The sequence below is a fragment of the Berghia stephanieae genome, chromosome 2, assembly GCF_034508935.2.
Source record: "Berghia stephanieae isolate SIO BIC M18660-M18661 chromosome 2, UCSD_Bste_1.3, whole genome shotgun sequence".
Classification (NCBI taxonomy): domain Eukaryota; kingdom Metazoa; phylum Mollusca; class Gastropoda; order Nudibranchia; family Aeolidiidae; genus Berghia; species Berghia stephanieae.
The window spans coordinates 60,155,727-60,181,622 of record NC_088361.1 but is presented as its reverse complement, the minus strand read 5'-3'; the positions used below and the strand labels follow the sequence as shown (position 1 = coordinate 60,181,622).

Here is a 25,896-nt window from a genome sequence, read left to right as displayed (position 1 = left end):
CTACTAACGACAACTCACAAGATGCTGCACAAACCTTTAAAATGACGTCAAACATCGTCCTAGAGGGTTCTAGCGTAGCCATCGTTATGTTATAGCCTGATACTGAAATCCAAAAGGACTGGCAGTTTGACGTCATTATTTGGTTTTTGTACCGCCTTGTGAGTTGTCGTTAGTAGAGCTCATGGAAACAAGTTATTTCATTGGTTGAACTATTGAATACAACTCACGATTTGTTTTCTTTTGTGGCAAAAGGCTGGCATTTTGACGTCATTGTTAGGTCAGTATCAGGCCATAACTTTACGAAGGCCACGGTTCTAGCGTCGCCATCGTTAAGTTATAGATAGAATGAATTTGACGCCAATCGGGTCTTTGTTATTGTTTTTTGCCATCCACGTTTATGAGTAATTCTCACTAAACCGTATTAACCAAGCTATAAAAGTTTAATATTACACATAGTTTTGTGTGTTGGTCCGTTATACTTCTGGATGGCAATGTTGTGAGCTTCTTAGCCAAACGCATACTATCTATAGCCTGACACTGAAACCCAAAAGGACTGGCATTTGACGTCATTATCATTATTTGTTTTTTGCATAGCCTAGTGAGTTGTGGTTAGTAGTGCTCATGGAAACAAGTGGTCCCATTGGTTGAACTATTGAATACAACTCGCGATTTGTTTTCTTTTGTGACCAAAGACTGGCATTTTGACGTCGTTTTTTGGTCAGTGCCAGGCTATAGATAGTATGCAGATGACGTCACTCAGGCCTTTGTTATTGTTTTTGCCATCCGCGTTTGTGAGTTGTTCTCACTAAACTGTATTAACCAGACTATAAAAGTTCATGGTTACACAGAGTTTGTGTGTTGGTCCGTTATACTTCCGGATGGCAATGTTGTGAACTCCTTGGCCAAGCGCATTCTATCTATAAGTTAACGATGGCTACTGTTCTAGTGTCAGGCTATAATGTTAACGATGGCTTCGAACTGATCCACCGTCATCTTCCTGTACATAGCTTGTTTTTGTTTTGTTTCCTTTTTTCATCTTTTGTTTTGTTGGGGTTTTTTTGTTGGTTTTTTTTTTTTTTTTTTGTTTGTGTTTTTTTTTTCGATCTGCCAACTTTTTATTGACAACAGCTTGAGTAATAAACTTTTGGTACTCGGCCAATTAAAAATAATTCAAGAAGGGGGTGAAACAAGTGACACTGTGCTTTTATTCACTCATTTCACTGTTTGTTTGTTTCAAAACAGGTCAACACAAATTTTGTTGTTTCATCTCCATTTAGCAAATGAAATTTTCTCCGGTCTTTAAAAAATCCAAAGGCATAATATAAAGTGAGAAATCTTAGGGAACAATAGTAAGTTTTTCGTTTTATTCCATTTCATATCTTCAAATAGTTCCAGCAAACTCAAAACATTATACTCAAAAAAAAAACCAAAAAAAGATATATGATAATGATAATATCAGAATAAAGATCAACATTTATTTCATTTAACAAACTTATATATTGTAACAAGACTTCGAAAGGAATCATCCCGGTTTGAGCCTTCTGTAGGCATCTATTTTTTTTTTTCCTGAGCAATAAGTTAAGCCAAAATTGCTCACTTTGTGGAGCTCCACTCCCGCTGACCCTGAGTAATCTCATTACCGAACTCTGCATCTACCGGAAAACCCTTCCTTCAATAATGGAAGTACCAGGTTTGAGAGTTTTGACAAGATGAGGTTCATATTAATCGAGTTTTTAAATGTGTTTTTCGTGATTTTTTTCATAGCGACAGCTCAGCTCAGAACGGATACAGTGAATTTCTTTTTTATTGGTTATTATACTTAAAACAGTGACAATGCAAAAGATTGTCCATGCAAAATCAATCGATTGATATTTTTAAAAAGATTATTATGTTGTAAGTCTAACAAGAGGCCCTGCTCATTTACCGAATGAAAAAAAAAAAAACTTGGGCATCAATTAATGTAGCCCGATATTCATCGCCCTTATCTTGAGTTGTTAACCGTAAACTTAAAGAATAAGAATAAACATTACATCTTCGATAAAGAAGAAACGATTTATCAAGGACCGCTTCAGGTTTCAACCTTTCTTTAGCCAGCAAGGAAATCAGTTTTTAACATTATATATTACGTAAAAAATACGCACATATGCCTTGGCATATAACTGAGAATAATTCTGACAAAATGCTAATATTACTTTGATTTGTTATTTCCTTATCGTTTTCATTTTCTGTTGTTGGCTGAGGAAGTGCTGAGCATAAAACATTGTTTGTTAATATAGTTGGTTTATCTAAGATGGTGTATTCAATTTTGTTCAGGCATTACTCAACATTTAAATTATAACTTTCATCTTTTCGTCTTGCTCGCTGGTATATCGACATTGATTTGTGGGCGACTGGACGTTCAGACCTTTTGTTGCTTGGCTCAACTGATAGTCCGACTCGGCGCCAGGTACCTCCTCCAGAGCAGTGACACTAGATGAAAAAACAGAGTATTGTTAAATAAGCCAAAATCAACGTCAACATCATTATCATCATCATCATCATCATCATCATAATCATCATCATCATCATCATCATCATCATCATCACCATCATCATCATCATCATCATCATCATCATCATCATCATCATCATGATCATCATCATCATCATCATCACCATCATCATCATCATCATCATCATCATCATCATCATCATCATCATCATCATCATCATCACCATCGCTTAAATACACTAAATACGCATCCCGTTAATGTGAGATGAAGAAGAAAGGAAGAATAATGAGTAGGACAATGAGAAGGAGCAGAAAAGAGTAGACGGGGGAGGAAAGATAGTAAAAAAAAGGGAAACAAGGAGAAGGAAGATACACACACGCACACACACACACACACACACACACATATATATATATATATATATATATATATATATATAGAGAGAGAGAGAGAGAGAGAGAGAGGGGGGGGGGGAGAGAGAGAGATGGAGCGGAGGAGAAGGAGGATGGGGGGGGAGATATTATAATATAAAATAAGCATCCAGATCGATTAAATCAACATTTGCCTTGATTGCTGTGACCTGGGCTCTTTTCTATCAACGCGGACTAGCGCTCAGTCTCAAACTTTAGTCAAGGACTTGAAAAAAATCGGATTTTATGTGAACTGACCAAGCAAGTCCCAGACTAAAATGACGGCACCTTCGTTTTAGTTATTTGCTTTGGTTGGACTTCAAGATAGCAGCTAATTTTAGATTGAGAGAGCTTCGATTCGGAAGGAAAATACGTCGGTAACGAATGGTAGATGCAAAAAGTATCCTGTTGCTATTGTCACGGGCTTAACAAACTGTAAGATAGTGCAGATCGTCGAAAGCACACATTTTTGTGAGTAAAAACTAAAAAGACCACTGAATCTAATCAGGCTCGCTAGTTGCGAGTAAACGGAAACTCGAAGTCGAAGGGTTCGCTTCTAAGAACAACCGATTAGAAAGTAAAGTGGAGAAAAAAAGATAAAAGTTATTGAGCTGGCATTGTAACTGACGGAAACAATGTGATTCATCAGAACACACTTTCTGTTTTGTTTGTTTGCTTTTGTTTTTGGCAAAAGTAAGTTTAAATATGAAACGGAACGAAATATGATCTATACCGGATCTGTTGATAATTTTCTGTTTAGAAATCTTTTGCGCTGAAAGTATCTGGCTGGTATCTTACCTGCCATCGTGCACTAGAGAGCTTTAAGTTATCAGCACAAAATAGCCGAAATAGTCACAGTCCTAACAGCGCCCACTTCTAGGCAAGAGCCTAACTAGTCAGAGACTAGAAAACGTTCATAAAATTCGAGTTTTAGTCACTTACTTCGCTTAGGCTTAAGACTAGCAAGTCATTTACTAGACTAGTAAATAACCAGATCTAGTCCGCTTACATAAAATTGGGTCCTGAAACATACCGACTCAATAGCCGTTTGCTGTCTGTGACAATAGGTAGATAAATATCCATACTCTTTTTTAACATGATCGAAATTTCATCACAAGTTGCTACAAATAAGGAACGAGGAATTTTTCAAAATTATGGAGGCCGAGGTAAAAAATCCTGAACCCTGGATCCAAGAGAATACAGTCAGATATAGGAATAGAAAGTGAGAAGAAAAAGTTGACTAAATAATATTCAGAAGAAGAAAAGTTTATGGACAGTTTATGATTCATACCATTCGTCAGAGAGGTTTACGCCAACCATGTTGAGACTGCTTTTGGAACTGCAGAGGGCGCTAGAAGATAATTCGACTGGATTCAAAGGCTGGTTGGCGTTTATCTCCATTGAGTTTTCTGGGGTCTCTACCAGATAGGAACAACTTCTCGTTGGAGGTAACTGCATCTTGTAGTTATTGAGCGAAAATGAATTCATATTATTTAATTTGTTGAGGTTGTGTAAAAGATTTTTAAAAAGAAACAGACAAATGTACACATTAAGCATAGCACTTTTTTAGGTTTCTTTGTAATGATAATGACAATATGATGATGACAATAATGACAATAATATTGATGATGATGATGATGATAATAATATTAATAATAATAATAATAATAATAATAATAATAATAATAATAATAATAATAATAATAATAATAATGATAATAATAATAATAATGATGATGATGATGATATTAATAAAATAATAACAACAACAACACAACATAATATTCATGATTCCTCATTCCCTACTGTGTGATTGAGAGATCGGAATACCAGATGCATCACATTTATTGAAAATGCTCTCGCACTGTGTTTAATGTTTATGGGATTTGTTGGGCAAAATGATTTACCATTGTGATTCATCGCGTCAATGTTTTGTTATGTCGAGGTGAATCTGAATCTCTTTCACATCCACACTTAATTCCTGTAATTTTATTTATCAATGTGCTTTTATTTTTATGAGCAAAAATAAATATTGTTTCTGAAAACGCTACCCAAAAAAATGAAATAGGCATGTGATAATTTTATACATAATTATGCACCCCATAAAATAGGCCTATGACATCGATGGTCGGCGGATCAAACCTGCGAAGTCATGATTTTCACGATCGGCGGATGAAAACTCTGGTCTACATACGAACTTTACGAGGTCTGATCCGCCCAAAATTAAATAAAACATGGTGCGAAAGCTCGTATGTAGACTTCAGAGTTTTGATCCGCCGATCGTGAAAATCGGAACTTCAGAGGTTAGATCCGCCGACATATGCTATATTTAATTGTGCCTCCAACGATAAATACCACAAAATATGATTATAGAGGCAGTTTTTTTTTCCATTTCTTTATTTGGTTTTGATCGGAAACAATACGTTCAGAGATTTATTGTTTTCACACGCAAGGCTACATATTAGCCTTGTAGATGTGGGAGAGAGAGAGAGAGAGAGAGAGAGAGAGAGAGAGAGAGAGAGAGAGGAGAGAAAGAGAGAGAGAGGGAAAGAGAGAGAGAGAGAGAGAGAGAGAGAGAGAGAGAGAGAGAGAGAGAGAGAGAGAGAGAGAGCAACATCGTGGCTATGACCAGTAGAAGGTGTTTCTGCCTTGATCTACGTATTTGCAATTTCCTTAACTTATCATGGTTAGGGGAAGAACCGCTCATTTTGTTTAAGAATCATACTTCTCTAGCGATTTCCCTGAGAGCACTAATCCCATCCTGTGAAAGTTCAATGGATGCATTACTTCGGCACAGTGGCAGAGTGTCGCAGCCGTTACAGTTGAGTATAGCATGCCGTGAATGTTCATGCGCCAAAGGGCACTCACAAAGGCGCCTGAACAACCGCTGATGCTTCTTGTCATGCTGGGCGATGTCTGCTAGGTCATCGGAATTGCTGCCGTCACTGTCGCTTCTGCTACTCTCTTCGTTTGTGTTGTCGTGGTCTGAATAACTTCCCTTGATATATCGAACGCGAGGTCTCTGGGAAAAAACAGTAAGAAGTCAACATAGAGATTTTTTAAAGCCTATAGAGCCTTCAATCCTATATATAATTCAAATATGATTACGAAGCGCTATACGGGCTCATCGGTACTTTTTGTCCAAGTCAGTCTCGGCTCGATCTAAATTCGAGAAAGAGTGAAGTCTCCTCTCGTCGTACAGCATTCCATATCGTATATTCTGTACATTTTGACACCAGGAAAATATTTGTAATAACGTCAAAAATTCTTGAAATCGTCTAGTCTAATCAATATCTTCACCTATTTTCAATTTTGCTTACAAATACCCCACCATGATAGTTGGGAAGTTTCATGTCCGAAGGTAGGCACGGTGACACTATGAGAATAATATCTCCTCTCTATAGAATTTTTATAGGATATCCTTTGTGAACCAGGAGGACTATGACGGAGGAGTTTCGCCTGGTGTTTATATAGCGTGAAACGGACAATAGCACTTGCTTGCTACCCTTTAAATAGAACACTAGTCTATCGCAAAGTACTTTCGCCAGGTCTAACATCCCGGCTATCCAATCACTGATGGGTGAACAGGGGGGGGGTCAGGAAAAAATCCCGACTTCGCCCAGGATCGATTTCGGTCTCTTTCCGTGTGACGGCGAGTGCTCTACAAATTGGGTTATTGGGGGCCCCTTTTATAAACCATATTGTTGCCTGATTTTTTATTATCATAAAAACCATTTTAGAGATTGAACTGGAAGGGGAGATCAATTTAAAAACCAGGCACATTACACCAGATAGATCACTTCCGATTGGTATATCCAATAGTGTTGAAAATGCAGTATGCTATACTACCTTGTCACAGCAATGGTTGTATGTCCCAAAAGCATTCTCGTCCCACTCCTCAAAGATGTGGATGTCTCGATGTGAAATACTGGCCAGTCCTTTACGACCTGGGTGCGAGAGAAACATGAACACAGCATTATCAACCGACAATTATTTTTATTCTTCTTGTCAATTTTATTTTTACCCATGCATAGTTTAATTTTCCGCTCCATTATTCAGAAATGCTTAGTTACTGAGAGAAAGCATATATTTGTTTACAGTACTAGATCCTGGTCCTTGTGGACATGACGTGCCAAATATTTCTCCGCTGTCTGTATGGATTTTAACCGATGTATTCATGATTTTATTGTTTCTGTTATTGGCTGGAGAAGGATTTTGAACCCGAAACGTTCCGTTGTTGGTATTTTGTTCTTTTTCGTAGCTGTTGTTTTTGCTCATCACTTTTTGTGTATTGTGTTGCTGACTAACAGGCTGTGTTTTTGTCTGTCAAAGAATTTCTATGTTTTGGATTTTCTATCGCTGTGTTCGTGATTGTAATTTGCATCTTTTACAATACGTCTTGTCATTTTTAAACTGATAGATATTTAATAAACCACAAATTTTAAAATGAATTTGGAAATTCTGATGAATTTTATCAGCATCATGTAACTGGTTACAATATTATTGGAACATGAATCAGTGTGTTCGTCTACCTGTGGGCTTATTAACCAGTAGATTTTTGACCAATCAAAATATGGAATTTGTGACACACCTTCACACGTGCTCGGACAAACATAGTTGGTTTATAAACAATAATGTGAATGAAATCAACCAATCTCTGATCATTATTGTTTTTATACCACCAGGTGGGTGACTAGCTATCACATGATGTTCTCGATCATATTAAAAACGTTTAAGTTTACACATAGTTTTCCGTGTTGAATCTATTGATCAAACGGTAGAAAAGTGGGGGTTTTTTACGTAGACACACGCCATCGATAGTAAAACATGTGTCGTTCGCGGTGTTTACCAAATCAGCCTGAAGATTCAAGTGACATTGACTCATTATCACAATGGGCGGGATAATTACAAATGAAATTCCATCCTTCTAAGTGCCAAGTCACGACTGTTTGAAACCCCACCACCACGACTACGAGAGCAAGGACACTTGCTAAGTCATGCAGATAACATCCAATACCTGGTCGTCAACATCCAAAATAACCTGAAATGGAATAAGCATGTGAGTCATGTGATCGCTAAGGCCAACAGAGCACTTGGGTTTGTTGCACGAAATCTCCACCAGTGCCCACAAAATATAAAATCGCCCGCATACACTCCGCTTGTAAGACCAAATTTAGAATATGCACACACCACATGGGATTAACATACAAAAACTCACATTACCGAAATTGAAAAAGTTCAAAGAAGAGCAGCGCGTTTTGCTACAGATTGCTAGTCGAGGGAGGAAGGCTGCGCCTCAAATGAACAAGATTAGCTACAATGGAAGCCCCTTCATGCAAGAAGAAAAGAGGCAAGACTTTCACAAATATATAAAATTATAAACGGGCACAGCACATCAATAATAGTCCCATCTTGCCTCAGGCCGCAACAAAACACCTATTTAACAAGAAACAACCACAGCAGGAAATTTACAAAACCACAGACAAACACTGATGCATACAAGTTCAGCTTCTGTCCTCGAACCATAGATGACTGGAACAAATTACCCAACACAGTCATCAACAGCATATCCCCAGAATCTTTTAGAGAGACACTCTAATTGTTTTATTAATAGGTTTCATGGTCTTAATGTTGCACAATTTGGAACCGTAAATAACATTTGCATACCTAATAGACAGAAATGTCTCGTGCACCTTAAAATACTGGATTGGATTGGATTACAGTCCACAGCTTCTGGCAGTTTACCTTAACTTTGACTTGCATTATCAACCGTCGCATCATCTGGTATCATGTTAGAATGATTTAGATGGGGAAAACCCGATTTCAGAATCGAAATTTCAAAATTGGGGATTGTGTATGCCTTTCAGTTGAAGAAACCACATTAATTCTAGCCAATGACAGGATTTTGTTTAACGCAAATTCTTTAAGTTTAATTTTATGCATCAGGCCCATCCCGACAAAAGACATATTTGAGAAGTCACATGATTTATTATTATTCCGTCATGCGATTTGAATCCAGTGGTGAATGAATACTAGTGACCCCTAGATGTGTTCTTTTTTAAAAATGAGACACGAGTGCACCTTGTGTTGGTGTTGAAGGGGCGGGGACGGTGATGGTAATGATGATGACGACGACGATATTGCAAATTATAATTGCAAATAGTCACTTATTGATTGATTGATTGATTGATTGATTGATTGATTCATTCATTGATTGATTGATTGATTGATTGATTGAGTGAGTGAGTGATTGAATTATTGGTTGATTGATCAATTGATTGAACGAGAAAGGTACTGTTTGAGATAGATGGTGTACTACCTCTGGGTGTGTTTTTCTTTCTTTTCCCAGCGCTCGCCACCCCACGAATTAACTCGGAGTTCTCACGTGGCAGAACGGAGTCCACGTTGAGTTTGTCCTTGTTTACCAATTCTTTCACCTGAAAAAAATAGAAACACACAACCTTATGCTGTATCAAAATTCTTAAATGTAATTATCAATTTGTATAGCGCCCAGATTCCACAAAGTGCTCTAAGGCTCTAAGGCGCTACTCATACAAATGCAACAGGTAACACAAAACGAAAATACTATTATTACTTAAAAACCTGTCCGAATATGAATGTTTTCAAAAGTTTCCTAAAATTAATGAGCTCTGGAATGTTTTGTTGTTTTTTGTTTGTTTTTTTTTTTTTTTTGTTTTTATTTCTTTATTTAATCTGTTCCATACTTTTAGGGCCCCGACAGAGAAAGATTTTTTTTTCCAACTAGAGATAGTTTACAACCATCTGATGTATTCTCACCAAATCCAATACATTTGTTACCCATCATCTCAAACCGGCATTGGGTCCAACAGAAGCGGACAATAAATATAAACATAAAGTTGGAATGACAAGAATTATGAAAATTTCCGGTTTTGCATTGAATGAAACTCTACTAATTATCATGAACTAATATGAATATAAAAGCTTCGAAAAAGAACAAAATATCAAAACTCGGGACTTTGGCCTCAAAACCCTTCTTCAGCTGATAACAAAAACATTTTTTTAAATGATACTTCACGACTTACGATCATGACAAACGACAGAGAAATATTATAAGTGATTTATTAATGTTTTTATTGTTATTCTTTATTTACTGAAGAAGGGTTTTAAGCCCGAAACGTCCCGTGTTTGGAATTTTGTTCTTTTTTCGAAACTGTTACATTCATTTATATTCATTAATTTTTCCAGTCCACAGCCTCTAGCAGCTTAGTATCACTTCCACCAATTCCCATACCTCGGAGAACCCTAAATGAAAACCTATCTGTGCATTTGCTGGTTCTCGATTGGATTTTCATTGAGCAATAAACCATTGCTCACTTTGCGGCAAAGCACTGCCAATGAAGTCAAAGTTGCTCTTTGTGTGAAACGGAAAGATATCATTAGACCTGCCAGAGGCAGCTAACAAATAATCTTTATGTGTTTGGGTAAACAATTGGAATTAATAGAAATGAATCTGTACCTAAAATTCATGACGTGTCAATTTAGAATGTTTTAAAACTGTTGTGGTAAAGATTTCATTTCTTAGTAAAATGATCACATTTTCACTCATTTAGATATAATAATTAACATTTTAAATTTGCCAAATTTGCCACCCAAAAATCTGCTTTACGATTAAATCTGTTTAAATGGTAGGTCTGTGTCGTGCCATGTTAAGAGTAAAATCTAACCCCGCCTGTAACTGATGAATATCCTATGCATTTGAAACCATTCCGTCACAAAATTCCCTTAAATTCTACACCTTAATCAAAATTCTGACGATTCAATTCCTGTTGGGTATTTACTGACAAGAGCGAAGAACCTTACTTAGCACCAAACATTTATTATTACCGTATGTGTTTTGCTATTTGTTTCACTGCTGGATATATTCATTTCGACTCCATGCTTTTTTAAAAATACATTCATGCTTACCATGTGTATGTGTGTGAGTGTTTTTGTGTGTTGATGAAACATATATATGTATATATATATATATATATATATATATATATATATACTTGTATATGTGCGTTTGTGTGTGTGTGTGTGTGTGATTACTATACGAGCGCATGCGTGTGTGTATATGTGTATGCTGGTTTTGACACAAGAAATGCAATTTATTTTCATTAATAACGATATAACGTGCATGGAGCATTATATACGTTTGAAAATGCGCTATACAAGTGTCAATGTTTGTTATTATTGTTATTATTATTTGTATTTTTGTTATTATTATCATCATCATCATCATCATTATTATCATCATCATCATCATCATCATCATCATCATTATTATTATCATTTTTATTATTGTTATCGTTATTATTTATATTATTATTGTAATTTATTATATTATATATTATTATTATTGTTATTATTTTTAGTATTATTATTATTATTATTATTATTATTATTATTATTATTATTACTATTTTCTGCAAGATATGAAGTGAGTAGGAAAGTGCCAGAAGACAATAGAGAATAAAAAATTTTTTTTTTCGCGGCGGTGGTGGGGTTTGAACCTGCGACCTTATTGGTACGACAACTCCGCCTGGCAGGTGAGAGCGTGGCTCTACCGTGTGAGCTATCCACGAACACAAAAAATATTCGTTTCAAACTCAAAGTCATTTCTAGATCCCTCTCTCACCCACTTCTTGAGACCGCCGATTCGTTCACCACCATCGCGAAGTAATGTTGACCAGCAGTTAAGCTTAATAGCCAATATTCTCATCACAAACATATAACATAGAAACGATTGAGACATTGAGTATGCTCCGGTGTATGGGGTGAATTTTTAATTCAGAAAAGTGAGTGGAGCAGGCACTTATGTTGGTAACAACAAGATATGAAGTGAGTAGGAAAGTGCCAGAAGACAATAGAGAATAAAAATTTTTTTTTTTTTCCGCGGCGGTGGTGGGGTTTGAACCTGCGACCTTATTGGTACGACAACTCCGCCTGGCAGGTGAGAGCGTGGCTCTACCGTGTGAGCTATCCACGAACACAAAAAATATTCGTTTCAAACTCAAAGTCATTTCTAGATCCCTCTCTCACCCACTTCTTGAGACCGCCGATTCGTTCACCACCATCGCGAAGTAATGTTGACCAGCAGTTAAGCTTAATAGCCAATATTCTCATCACAAACATATAACATAGAAACGATTGAGACATTGAGTATGCTCCGGTGTATGGGGTGAATTTTTAATTCAGAAAAGTGAGTGGAGCAGGCACTTATGTTGGTAACAACAAGATATGAAGTGAGTAGGAAAGTGCCAGAAGACAATAGAGAATAAATTTTTTTTTTTTTTTCGCGGCGGTGGTGGGGTTTGAACCTGCGACCTTATTGGTACGACAACTCCGCCTGGCAGGTGAGAGCGTGGCTCTACCGTGTGAGCTATCCACGAACACAAAAAATATTCGTTTCAAACTCAAAGTCATTTCTAGATCCCTCTCTCACCCACTTCTTGAGACCGCCGATTCGTTCACCACCATCGCGAAGTAATGTTGACCAGCAGTTAAGCTTAATAGCTAATATTCTCATCACAAACATATAACATAGAAACGATTGAGACATTGAGTATGCTCCGGTGTATGGGGTGAATTTTTAATTCAGAAAAGTGAGTGGAGCAGGCACTTATGTTGGTAACAACAAGATATGAAGTGAGTAGGAAAGTGCCAGAAGACAATAGAGAATAAAATTTTTTTTTTTTCCGCGGCGGTGGTGGGGTTTGAACCTGCGACCTTATTGGTACGACAACTCCGCCTGGCAGGTGAGAGCGTGGCTCTACCGTGTGAGCTATCCACGAACACAAAAAATATTCGTTTCAAACTCAAAGTCATTTCTAGATCCCTCTCTCACCCACTTCTTGAGACCGCCGATTCGTTCACCACCATCGCCCGTCCTAAATCTAACTTCTCGTTGTAAGTTAGATATTTAGAGGTAATTAGTTCAAATTTTTACGCTACTCAAATTTAATTGGTTCATGAAAAAGACAGAAGGAAAATGATAGCCGTAGTGAAAGAAAGAAAAAATAACCTTGTGCAAGACATCCCACATCCTACGAGGATTTTTTGGCTGTGTGGCAGTTCGTAGACCTTTGTTATCACCAGTTGTCTTGGCAGCTGGTGAACGTCCTGATGACTGGCGTAGGAAAATAGTAAATAAATAAAATAAATAAAATGCCCTTTATTCATCCCATAGGGGAAATTTGCCTCTATGGTCTATTCCAAGGGAAGACTGGAATGACCCAGGTTGAAAAGAGGTATCTTTTTCACATTTAAAAATAATGATGTATATGCCCTCTAAATTTCTCTAGGATCTTATAATTTGTGACCTGTCGTCTCGAAACGGTATTATGTATGGGTGACCTTTGTGCCCGAGTTCTTAATCTTTCTTTACCAACTATAGGAAAATCATCATATTCGTTAAGACAATCATTTTTTTTTCATTCTGATTTCTTTTGTGCATCACAAAATTTAAAGATAAAATTGAATTATAGCTATAAACCCTTGACACTGTGTTGAAGAGTTAATTTTGCTAAATAAAGATCCGTACAAAAATGAAAATCGCCTTTTCTTAAACACTGATTATATGAAGTGTGTATTGTGAATTTCATTCCAACCGGATGGATGGAAAACACGCTGTTTATCACGTGAAAGGTATGAACAATAAACTCATATTCAGAAAAGTGGGTGGAACAGACACATATGTTGATAATAACAAGAAATGAAGTGAGCTCATACGGTAGAGTCACGCTCTCCCCGGTCAGGCAGAGTTGTCGTACCAGTAAGGTCGCGGGTTCGAGCCCCTTTCGCCACCGCGAAATTTCTATAGATAGTTCGAAGATGACGTCACTCAGGCCTTTGTTATTGTTTTTGCCATCCGCATTTGTGAGTTGTTCTCACTAAACTGTATTAACCAGACTTTAAAAGTTCATGGTTACACAGAGTTTGTGTGTTGGTCCGTTATACTTCCGGATGGCAATGTTGTGAATTCCTTGGCTAAGCGCAGTCTATCTATTCTCTAGTCTTCTGGCACTTTCCTACTTACTTCATTTCTTGTTACGAAAAATAAACCTGTGAGCAGAAGACATTAAAACTGAACCAAAATTAACCATTATTGATAACACATGTATGTGGTAAAAAATCGCTCACTTTTGTTAATTTCATATGCGTCAAACTGTGACACGAAAACAATGCAAAAGTAATGATTGCGGGTATATATTGATTCTCCTCGGTTAAACATGTTCCGAGCCTCATATTTGTGGTATTTATTCAATTTGAAGAAAAAGGATAAAAAGGTCAAACCATATAGGACATAAAATTATATTATTGGAATAAAGGAGACTCTACTGGAAGACATGTCATAGAAACCACCAGCATAATCCATTGACGTTTGCCGCGTCAGACTATGACAATACGGAGTTATAGTTACAGCCCGAAGCTCACCGACCGATGGACTTTAACGAACACGTGTTCAATTTTTTCTCGCGTCCTCTCGTCTAATCTCGTCACTCCGGAATAGAAAGAGGAGGTGGAGCTTATATGATATAACGCAATGAAAGTTCTGTCCGATGACGGGTGGGGAAATATCACCTCTCCAAAACTTACCTTATTATATGAGATCTTGAGATTCTTATCCAATCATCGATTGCTCGTTTGACAGTTCGCTTGTTAACAGTTAGGAGACCATCTCTTGATTAATGGGCAGGCGGCTTTGCGTAAAGGCGGTGAGTGTTGTATACATCAAAGAGTACCGCTAACCGATGGGTAAATAGTGGTTGTATAACCCAAAAGCCCTGCCGACTCGACTGCAAGGTCTTGTATGTAATAGTTGCGTCAACATCTCAACGCTCAGGACTCTCAGTATATATATATATATTAAAAAAACAAACAACGCTTTTGAATCACACGAGATACCTCAGTGTGCTCGTCGCATTGAGAATTGAAAAATGAGATATAAATCAAGAAAATCGACCGGAAAATAAAGAAACTATCATTAAATTTTTTAAAAATTGAGCAATATTTTTTTCAAAATCAATCTACTAGAAAAAATTTCTTTTTCTAAACCTATTTTTGTGAAACAAAGATAAATGTTCTCCTTTTTGCAAGCTGATTCAAACAATGTGGTTTTCAAATTTATCGTATACGTAATCATTTGGAAGCTACAGAGAAAGGTGTTTTTGTGTAATCCCTTTCACACACACATGCGCACACACACACACACACACACACACACACAAACATATACAAACAATAAACAAACAATACACATCCCTGGTCATCTATTGCCTATATTATTAATGTTAATATATACATCCCATGCTGATTGTCACTACCCCCCCCCCCCACCCCCCAACCATTTCCACCATCCAAGTACCAGCGGCCTTTTCTCTTTGATTTCGTATCATGGTCTACCCGAAGCCCAACACCTCGGTCGTTTGTGGGTCAACCCCCCCCCCCCCTCCCCCCCCCCCCCCCCACCTTCCCCCGTAATCAATTTATAATTTTTTCTCTGTATAGAGCGCCACATGCACAATTATATACTATTGAATGACACTGACCCCTTGCCCCTCCCCTAACACAAGCCAACAGCAACCCAAGCTATCCTCTATCACGTGACCTTAGATCCGATGCTGCATACCGCTTGAGAGTCTTCACTATCCAGATCTCGTTCATGATCACGTGAGAAGGCTATATCCGTTCGGGTTCGGCGTTCGGCGTCTCGTTCGGCCCGATTTCGTTAAAAGCCTAATAGACGAACGAAGTTGACGTCACTCAGGTCTTCGTTATTGTTGGGTGTTTTTTTTTTTTTTTGGGGGGGGGGGGGGGTTTGTTTGTTTTTTTTTTTGTTTTTTTTGGGTTTGTTTTTTTGGTGTTTTTTTTTTGGGGGGGGGGTTGTCTTTTGTTTTTTATTTTTTATTTTTTGTTTTTTGTTTTTTGTTGTTTTTTATTGGGGGGGGGGGGGCGTTGTTTTGTTTTGTTTTTTGGGGTTTATTTATTTGTTTGTTTGTTTTGTTTGTTGTTTTTTTGGGGGTTTTTTAAAATGATTTTTGTTGGGGTTTTTTGCCATCCATGTTTATGAGTAATTTTACTAAACTGTATTAAGCAAACTATAAAGGTTCAAGGTAACACATATTTTTGTGTGTTCGTCCGTTATATTTCCGGATGGCAATGTTGTGAGTTTCTAAGCCACGTGCACGTCGTCTATAGATAGTATGCGCTTGGCTGAGAAGTTCACAACATTGCCATCCGGAAGTATAACGGACCAACACACAAAACTATGTGTACCCTTGAACGTTCAGAGTCGGGTTAATACAGTTTAGTGAGAATTACTCATAAACGTGAATGGAAAAGAAAAACAATAACAAAGACCTGAGTGACGTCAAGTTCGTTCTATCAATAAATAATATAGATAGAACAAAATTCACGTCACTCACAATACTCTTCAAAAGTCGTAACGTCACTTCCTTCCTTATGGCGATGGTAACTTAGTAACACTGGCTCTAAACTATCGGAACAATGGCGGACGCCAGTTTGAAATATTTCCCCGGCCAGCATAAAAGCGTATCCAGAGGGAAAAAAACATAAATTTGGTCATGTTTTGACTTTTACACATTCTGATCACAAGGCATATGAAAAGTTCTAGCCAGAATAAAAAGTAATGATTTTCTTTGTTTAGAACCAAGATGACCGCCGTTGCCGGGCGGCGTGACATCAGACTATTGAATCCAATTTGTTATTGTTTTTGTCAGCCTTTTTTATGTGTAGTTCTCACTAAATTCTACACATATCTAGATGTGTATGTTGGTACGTTATATCCGGCTCGGCTGGCGGGTGTTAAATGTTATGGTTATGAGTATGAGATTTTTGGATAATAAACGCATCGCATCAACAATATGGAGTTGGAAAAATTAATCTTACCTTGTGCAACCAGGTCCGACTGTCTTTTTTATAAATTTTTCCATCAGCTCCGTTTACGTAAGGTGTGAACTCCATACCTTCCTCTTCTTGTGTCGTTTTCATTTTTTGTCTATTTAGGTGGTCAATGCCAAATTTCGGTATTTCATTTCCAACTTTCCGCCTGGAGTTTTTATGCAACCACACCCTTGAATCCTTTTTGAAATTCTGTTGCATCATCTCGAACAGAATCTCTTAAAAACCCGTCCCCATTATCTAAACAATCCACAATTTATATGAGATTGGGCTTGAAAATGACAGATAATTGTTTATTGATTCGCATTTGGTCAAATATTTAGAAAGAATTATTACAAGTACCCATTGACTGTATTTTTTGACTTCCTTCTATAGTTGGTGCTATATTGTGCGAATTCCCTACGTTCAAAAATCACGCCGTAAATCGTCTGGGGAAACTCAATTGTAGATAAACATTAATCCTTAAAGTCAAGTTAGGCTGTGCAAGATTTCTTTTTCTTTCCGTTGTTATCTCTTAAGCAGTGGTTGACTGGAAGTGATCCGCCACTCCTTCACTATTGCCTTCGTGCTGCAATCTTGTGCGGCTATGCGGTCTTGTGGTATGACTCTCGCCTTCGGATAGGAAGGTCCAGGTTCGAGACCCGCTCTGAGCGGTGCATAGTTGAATCCTTGGATAAGGACTTACTTATCCGTGGCCTGCGCGTGTATGCACGTTGCCTATCATAGGCCTGCACGACGATCTATCCTTTGCCTCCCGCATTTACTCGGAGTGTGTAGGGATGTTGCTCGTTGTTAGCCTCAAACTGGCCAAAAACGTCAATATTTGACGACCACGAGCTCCTCTTCGTCCTATGTAGCCATTAAGTGTTCGGCTTTCAATGTTCCCTCGTCACCACACATGGCCAAGAAATCCCATTTGCCTTTTTCTGATGGTTTTCACAATCTGCATGGATTTCCCTATTCTATGCAAAACTTCGTTTGTTACTTTTTCTGACCACCTGATTGATGTTTAGCAGTCTTCTGTCCAATCACATTTCGAAAACCTGTGGGCGGTTTTAACATTCCTTGTCTAGAGTCCAGGTTTCACACTTGTAGAGGAGAAACGAGGAACGTAAGTTTGGATCGCCCTAAGTTTCATGTTCAATTTAATATTGATGGAAGAGATGGCTGGTCTTAGATTGTGGAAGGTGTTTTTAGCGATCGCAATTCTTTGTTTTATTTCTACAAAATCTCTATCATCGTTCGTCAAGGTTGCACCGAGATATTTAAACCTTAGGTTTCCCTTTTGCTGGTGAGGTGAAAAGATAGATTTGTTTGTTAACGACCATGCACTCGGTTTTCTTCACGTTCAGCAAAGGTGCCTTCGTTTAGCTACTAACCACTAATTTGTCAAGCATGATCTGAACGTTTTCTGGTGTGTAAACCATAAGAACTGATCGTCCGCATACGTCATGTTCGTCAAATTCTCACCTCCCACACAGATATGCCTGGTACGTCTTCAATTTCACGGAAGATTATTTCAGTGTACCTACATGTTGAAAAGGTCTGGCGATAAAACATCCTTGCCTCACTCCATTTTTTAATGAGTACCTGGCCGTTAAAAGCGTTGTCTCTGTCAGAAAAGATTGTAATATCACCAAGGAATTTACCCAATGGAAACTGTACGGTGCTCTTATTGGCTAACCAACCAGCGGCCTCGATGAGAAAAATATCCGCCATTTTGATGTTGGCTGGGAATCGCGTTACTATAGTAAACAAGCGCTGATCGGCCGTTCATGAAAACAAGTTGCTGCTCGCTCGTTTAACTCAAAATTATTCAAAACGATCTCTCTAAAATGATATAAATGTGACTTCTTAAGGTTTTCTTCACGGTCAGAACCACACAACATTCTATTAATGATTACGTCCGAGGCAAAAAGGAATATTGACAGGTCGACCGAGAGTTGAACTCGTGAGACGACAAACATCAATGCGAAGTGTAGCGAGAGTCAAGCTATTGTTTGTCTTGTCCTATTCTATATAGAGAAAAGGATAAATAGTATAGCCTCGTGTGTGAGTGGTTGCGTGTCATAGTCTTGTTTTTAAATTGTTTCTGTTGTTTATGTGTGTAGTGATGACTCTCTCACACTCAATTTCAATGCCGAAAGAGGAATTCCCGCACACAAGAAAGGGGAATTGGGGTGGTATTTGGCATACATATTGTATAGTATCTAGTTCTAACTAGATAACTGATTAGAATTATATTATGATATATAAACACAATGCCAAATACAATTCCGACGTTTCCTTATTTCAAATGAAGTAAAGCTCCAAAACCTAATGGTAGTGATTGTAGTACTGAGTGTTAGTGAGGTGATGTGGTGTTGGTGGTGGTTGTAGGTGTAGTAGTAATAGTGATGATGATGTGGTGGTGGTGATGATTGTAGTTGTAGTAGTAGTGGTAGTGATGATGATGTGGTGGTGGTTGTAGTAGTAGTGGTAATGGTAATGATATGGTGGTGGTGGTGGTTGTAGTAGTAGTGGTAATGATGCGGCTATGTGGTCTAGTAGTATGACACTCGCTTCCGGATCGGAAGGTCCTAGGTTCGAGCCTCGCGCTCGGCGCATAGTTGAGTCCTTGGAAAAGGCTCTTTACTCACATTCTCTCACCGTACTCAGGTGTAAAATGAGTACCTGGCCGTTAACAGAGTTGTCTTTGTCCGAAAAATTGTAATATCGCCTAACATGCGTCATGTCCCGTCCTACATGTTAAATGTTGACCAGATACCCCTTGTAAAGCGCTTTGAGCACATTTAGTAGATATTGCACTATATAAAGCTCAATTTAAAAAAAATTTTCAATGATGATGATATGGTGGTGGTGGTTGCAGTAGTAGTAGTGGTAGTGATGATAATGTGGTGGTGGTTGTAGTTGTAGTAGTAGTGATAGTGATGATGATGTGGTGGTGGTTGTAGTAGTAGTGGTAGTGATGATGATGTGGTTGTGGTGGTTGTAGTAGTAGTTGTAATGGTAATGATATGGTGGTAGTGGTGGTTGTAGTAGTAGTGGTAATGGTAATGATATGGTGGTGGTTGTAGTAGTAGTGGTCGTGATGACGATGTGGTTGTGGTGGTTGTAGTAGTAGTGGTAGTGATGCTATTGTGGTGGTGGTTGTAGTAGTTGAGGTAGTGATGTGGTGGTGGTTGTAGTAGTAGTGGTGGTGGTGGTTGTGGTAGTAGTGGTAATGATGATGATATGGTGGTGGTGGTTGCAGTAGTAGTGGTAGTGATGACGATGTGGTTGTGGTGATTGTAGTAGTGGTAGTGATGATGATGTGCTGGTGGTGGTGTAGTAGTAGTGGTAGTGATAATGATGTGGGGCTGGTAGTTGTAGTAGTAGTGTTAGTGATGATATTGTGGTGGTGGTTGTAGTAGTAGATGATGTGGTGGTTGGAAAACACATTACAGGTTATTATAATACATGATTACACACATTCTCTAACTTCATTTTTTGACAGCGTTGTGCCATAAATATACGCAACAGTTCTGAAACATTTTATTGTGGATTTTGATATTGTTTGTTGTTTTTCTTGTGTCGTTATGTTGACATAGATACCGAATGAATGGTAATTACCACATTCTCAGCCAACAACAAAATGGCGCTGAATGCTTTCATTGGTGGACACTTTTTAGGCTTCGTACGTATTCTCATTCGTTTAATTCTATGAATATCACCTAACATGCGTCATGTCTCCTCTTACATGACAAGTGTTGCTGTTGGCTGGGGACCCCTTGTTGAGCGCTTTGAGCACGTTAAGTAGATATTGCTCTATATAAATTATATAATTTTTTTCTGCTGGCGGTCGGTCCAGTCCGGGCTGATGGCTTCCATCTATGATCTTGCTGAGCGGCCTCTACTACCTCTTTTACCATTTACCATTCCTCGGATAACGTCTTTTTTGTTTTTACGGTGTTTAGTAACTCGATTAAATGATTAAAACCAATCGATAAATCATTCTGTTTACCAATGGATTCCGGCATGAATGAGTACGCGATTAAGAACAGAGTACAAAAACATGACATGGTCCTTCGCGAGGTAAGCACTCGATAATGCTTGCATTGCTGATAAAACATTGGATCTAAATAGTATGGCACAAGCTTCTTAACATTTCATTGTTATATTCTTTTTAGATTGCATCAACTTTTAGGAATAGGAATTGCTTCACAGAGAGCACTTCGTCAATTTTAGTGCTTCAGAAATTCAAGGGGCTTGCGACACGTTAAGGTCATTCCAGCGTCTAGAAAAGGAAGTTGGTACATAACATAAAGGAGGATTAGAATTATTGTTTTGTTTGTTTTTAAGGGTTTTACGGCGCTTGCAACACATTAAGGTCATATCAGCGCCAGTAAAAAGGAAGAAAATCGGATAGTAAAAAGTTCTAGAATTACAATTAAAGCACCCAAGAAAAAGTAAGACATAGGGGAACTGGGAACAAATAGGGATTAGATGCAGATTCCAAGAGCATACCACCAATGCACTTAGTTTGAGATCACCTATAAGTCTCATCCAGACACAAGCACACAGTCCAACAAAGAGGAAGACACTCGAATGCTTGCATTATACATTAAAAATAACAAATATAATAACATAACAGAGAGACGATTTACAAGGAAAAAAATATCATCTCCCAAAACAATAACTATGCATTTGACTGTTTCCCTCCCAGTCAAGGACTCCGGCCAGGGTCGGGACAAAACCGAGCAATCTCACACCAAGACAACGACAGAAAGCAAGTTGGAAAACAGATATAAGGGGATAGAAGACACGGTAAGTACCTCCCTGCCCACTGTGGAGGTAGGGAACCACACCCAGGAGGATTAGAATTAGATTTCAGTGCCACTTGGGTCTGAGGCACTTAATAAAAAGAAAGACAGGTGGGAGAAATTTCAACAATCCACTCCTGTGGAAATATATATATATATATATATATATATATATATATATATATATATATATATATATATATATATATATATATATATATATATATGCCACCTCCTTGTCTAGGATATGGACAAAAAGCCAGAGATAAACGGACAGTAGGTTAAGAGTATAGAAGATCCGACCGGTGTCAACAACCAACCGCCCATATACAGAGGACAGATTAAAGCATAAATTTAAGGGTCACCGGCGTCTTCAAAACTTTAATCGCACCAGTAAAAGAAAGATGGTGACATAGTGAAATGATAGTAGATATAAAGTTATGGTTTGAATTAAGTATAGAAGATTTACGGTATTTACGAGATTTTTAGGGGAATTAACCAGCAGATTTTTGCCCAATCAAAACATGAAATTTGTGACACACCCTCAGACGTGCTCGGACAAACATAATTGTTGTTTTTAATGTGAATGAAATCGACCTCTCTCTGATCATTGTTATTTTTTTCATATCGCCAAATGGGTGACTAGTTATCACACGATTTTCTCGATCAGATTATAAACGTTTAAATTTACACATAGTTTTCTTTGTTTGTTCTCTTGATCAAGCGGTAGAACAGTGGGTATTTTACTTAGACACATGTCATCGATAGTAAAAACCTGTGTAGTTTGCTGTGGCTACCAATCACTGCCATTGTTTACATTATGACGATTGTCCGAGAAGAGTGGTTATCTAGGTGTCTATTCAACACGTTAGAAAAGGAGAACGGTACACAAAATAAAAGACGGATGGATTAAGAGTCAAGTCTCTGAAATTATACTCTTTAAACATGAGCATGAGGGCACCTATCAAAAGTTTAAAAACAAAACAAAACAAAAAAAAAACAATGGAGAACACTTCACAAAAATAGAACCAGCAGCACTGTACCTTTGTTTAAGAGCAAACGTCCACCCAAAGCAAAAATATGATTCCTGCCATAAGAGAGAGACTCCAGTTATTTTTCATTCTATGAAAAAAAAGTCACCCAGTGAAATGATTTACTGACATCCTGACATCTGAGTGCTCCCCTGCTCAAAAAAAGGACTCCAGGTTAATCTAATGAAGGCTCACACAGAGAGGCGGTTTAAAGGGGAAAAATATGATTTCTCGAAGAACAATACACACGTTCACATCCTACTGCCTCTCATATTGTAGAAAAGGTTACAAGCCAAGGTCTGGACAAAAACTAAGTCGGCTCTTTCCAAAACAAGGACAGAAAGCGACATCATAAACTGTACAATAGTGGTGTGAGCAAGAAGGCGGGGGGGGGGGGGGGGGGGGATATCGCACCATGGGCCTTGTCGATCTACCGCGACACAGATGAAAAGAGTCCTAGCCAGCGCCCGAGCACGACCAACTCTCATCGACTGGGTCAGAGAACCATAATATGACTAGGGGCTTAGCCGACGTGTTATTTGCAGATCTTCTAACCAAAAGTGTAATGGGCTTGTTGTTGTAACAGAAATACTCTCGAACCAATGCAAAATCTGGCTTATAACAACATTGTTAAATCAAGCCCATAAGAGTTCGGTCATCAGACCTGCGAATTTGTGAATCTTGGGCTTAGCCGATGCAGGAACTGAAAAAAGATTTTGCGCCAACCAACCACAATCGACAACATACAATAAAAATTAGTAACAGGAGCACCAAAAATTTTTAATAACAGTTTTTATGAACTTATTTATTTTTCCCCGGAACAATGAAAATCGATATAACATTACCACAAGTACAAAATTATAATATTCATCATCATGATCATCATCACTATCGTGATCATTATCACCACCAGCACCACCACTATCATCATCATCATCATCATCATCACTATCGTGATCATTATCACCACCAGCACCATCATCATCATCATCATCATCATCATCATCATCATCATCATCATTATCAACATAGAGTTTTATAAAAGTAATGCTAAAAGTACACGACCAGTAATAATCATTTTAAGGTGCGCAATGCAGGTGATTTCGACAGATTTTTGCAACATGGTTTTTCATTTCATATTCTTAGTTCAGTATTGTTTTTAAAAAATTAAAAATAAAAACAAAAATAAAATTCCTTTTATACATCCCATAGGAGAAATTTGTCTCTAGAATCTATTCCAAGGGAAGATTTAAATAACCCAGGCGTCAACCGCAGTGCAGGGACACAAACTGAGCTAGGGCGAGGTGACTTGCTCAAGGCCACACAGTGTAGCGGGTCTGGGTATTAGAACTCGGTACCTTTTGGGTACGAAGCAAAGACCGTACCGCTGAGCCACGCTGACCCATTTTACACTTTCATATCAATTCATGGTAAAAGGAAAATGGTTTTACAGCTTGCGACACATTTAAGTCATTTCAGCGCCAGTAAAAAGGAAGAAAATGGGATAGTCGAAACGTTCTAGATTTACAATTAAAGCACACAAGTAAAAGTAAGACAAAGTAAGGGGAATGGTTCAAATAGGGGGAAATGTAGATTCCAAGAGCACACTATCAGTGCACTTATTTTGAGATGATCTAAAAGTCTCATCCAGACATAAGCACAGGATCCCATCAAGAGGAATACACTCAAATGTTTACAAACCAATAATATTCAAACAAAAAGCATAACAATACATAACAGAAAGATTATTTACAAGGGAAAAGATATCATCTCCCAAAACTAATACGACACATTGGACTGTTTCCCTCTCAACCAAGGGTTCCGTAAGGCCCAGGACAAAACCAAGTAATCCCATTCAAAAACAAAGACAGAAAGCAACTTAGAACACAAATATAGGGGGATAGAAGACACAGCAATGACTTCCTGCCCACCATGGGAGGTCAAAGACCCCACCGAGATTGGAGTTAAGTGGCTAAAAGATGCTCAGTTTTATCAAATAAATTCACATCCAAAGAGATGATATACTATATTTAAAAAATATATCATCGTGCTCACTTCCTCTCTCATGGTAACAGACTTCGCATTGGGCCTTGGCAAAACAAGATTGTATCGTTCGGGGCAAGGAAAGAAAACACATTACGGGAGATAACAGATATAGTGGCATTCAGACTATCAGTAGCCTCACAAACGAACTGGTTTTTATAATTTTATAATTCAAAAAATGTTTAATTATTAAAGAGATGATTGCATGTACCCGTTACTTTGGATTTTTAATGTCAATATTGTACCACAGCACAATTGGGGAAAAATTAAAATAAGCTCAAATAAAATATAAATTTAGTGTTAAAAATGTTTATGTTTGCTATTGGATAGTGTATACATATATTATGCGCAACAAGTAAGTAAATGGGAATCATTTTGGTATTTTTCTGTCAAAAAGATGGAAATATTGTGGTGCATAGTCTATCTCTGTCAAAAAGATGGAAATATTGTGGTCTATCGGCTATCTCTGTCAAAAATATAGAAATATTGTAGTGTATCATCTATCTCTGTCAACAAGATGGAAATATTGTGGTGCATAGTCTATCTCTGTTAAAAAGATGAAGATAATGTGGTGTACAGTTTATGTCAAAAAGATGGAAATATTGTGGTGTATCATCTATCTATGTCAACAAGATGGAAATATTGTGGTGTATCATCTATCTCTGGCAAAAAAATGGAAATATTGTGGTGTATCATCTATCTCTGGCAAAAAGATGGAAATATTGTGGTGTATCATCTATCTATGTCAACAAGATGGAAATATTGTGGTGTATCATCTATCTCTGGCAAAAAGATGGAAATATTGTGGTGTATCATCTATCTCTGGCAAAAAGATGGAAATATTGTGGTGTATCATCTATCTCTGGCAAAAAGATGGAAATATTGTGGTGTATCATCTATCTCTGGCAAAAAGATGGAAATATTGTGGTGTATCATCTATCTCTGGCAAAAAGATGGAAATATTGTGGTGTATCATCTATCTCTGGCAAAAAGATGGAAATATTGTGGTGTATCATCTATCTATGTCAACAAGATGGAAATATTGTGGTGTATCATCTATCTCTGGCAAAAAGATGGAAATAGTGTGGTGTATCATCTATCTATGTCAACAAGATGGAAATATTGTGGTGTATCATCTATCTCTGGCAAAAAGATGGAAATATTGTGGTGT

The 25,896-nt window shown here is 37.8% G+C and overlaps 1 protein-coding gene across 3 annotated transcripts; it reads right to left on the bottom strand.

Moving 5' to 3' along the window:
- Positions 1–1,350: 1,350 nt before the first annotated feature.
- LOC144963695 (uncharacterized) lies at positions 1,351–17,213 on the bottom strand. 3 transcript variants are annotated; one of them, XM_078897647.1, is made up of 7 exons: positions 16,838–17,213; positions 12,951–13,055; positions 9,222–9,339; positions 6,752–6,849; positions 5,628–5,924; positions 4,194–4,360; positions 1,351–2,469 (listed from the first exon to the last, which is right to left on the bottom strand). In XM_078897647.1, the coding sequence occupies exons 1-7, from the start codon at positions 17,051–17,053 to the stop codon at positions 2,328–2,330; spliced, it is 1,143 nt and encodes a 380-aa protein (XP_078753773.1). In that variant the 5' UTR covers positions 17,054–17,213; the 3' UTR covers positions 1,351–2,327. The 3 variants fall into 3 exon arrangements, with proteins under 3 accessions (XP_078753773.1, XP_078753775.1, XP_078753776.1); XM_078897649.1 differs by having other exon boundaries at positions 4,194–4,354; XM_078897650.1 differs by lacking the exon at positions 12,951–13,055.
- Positions 17,214–25,896: the final 8,683 nt, after the last annotated feature.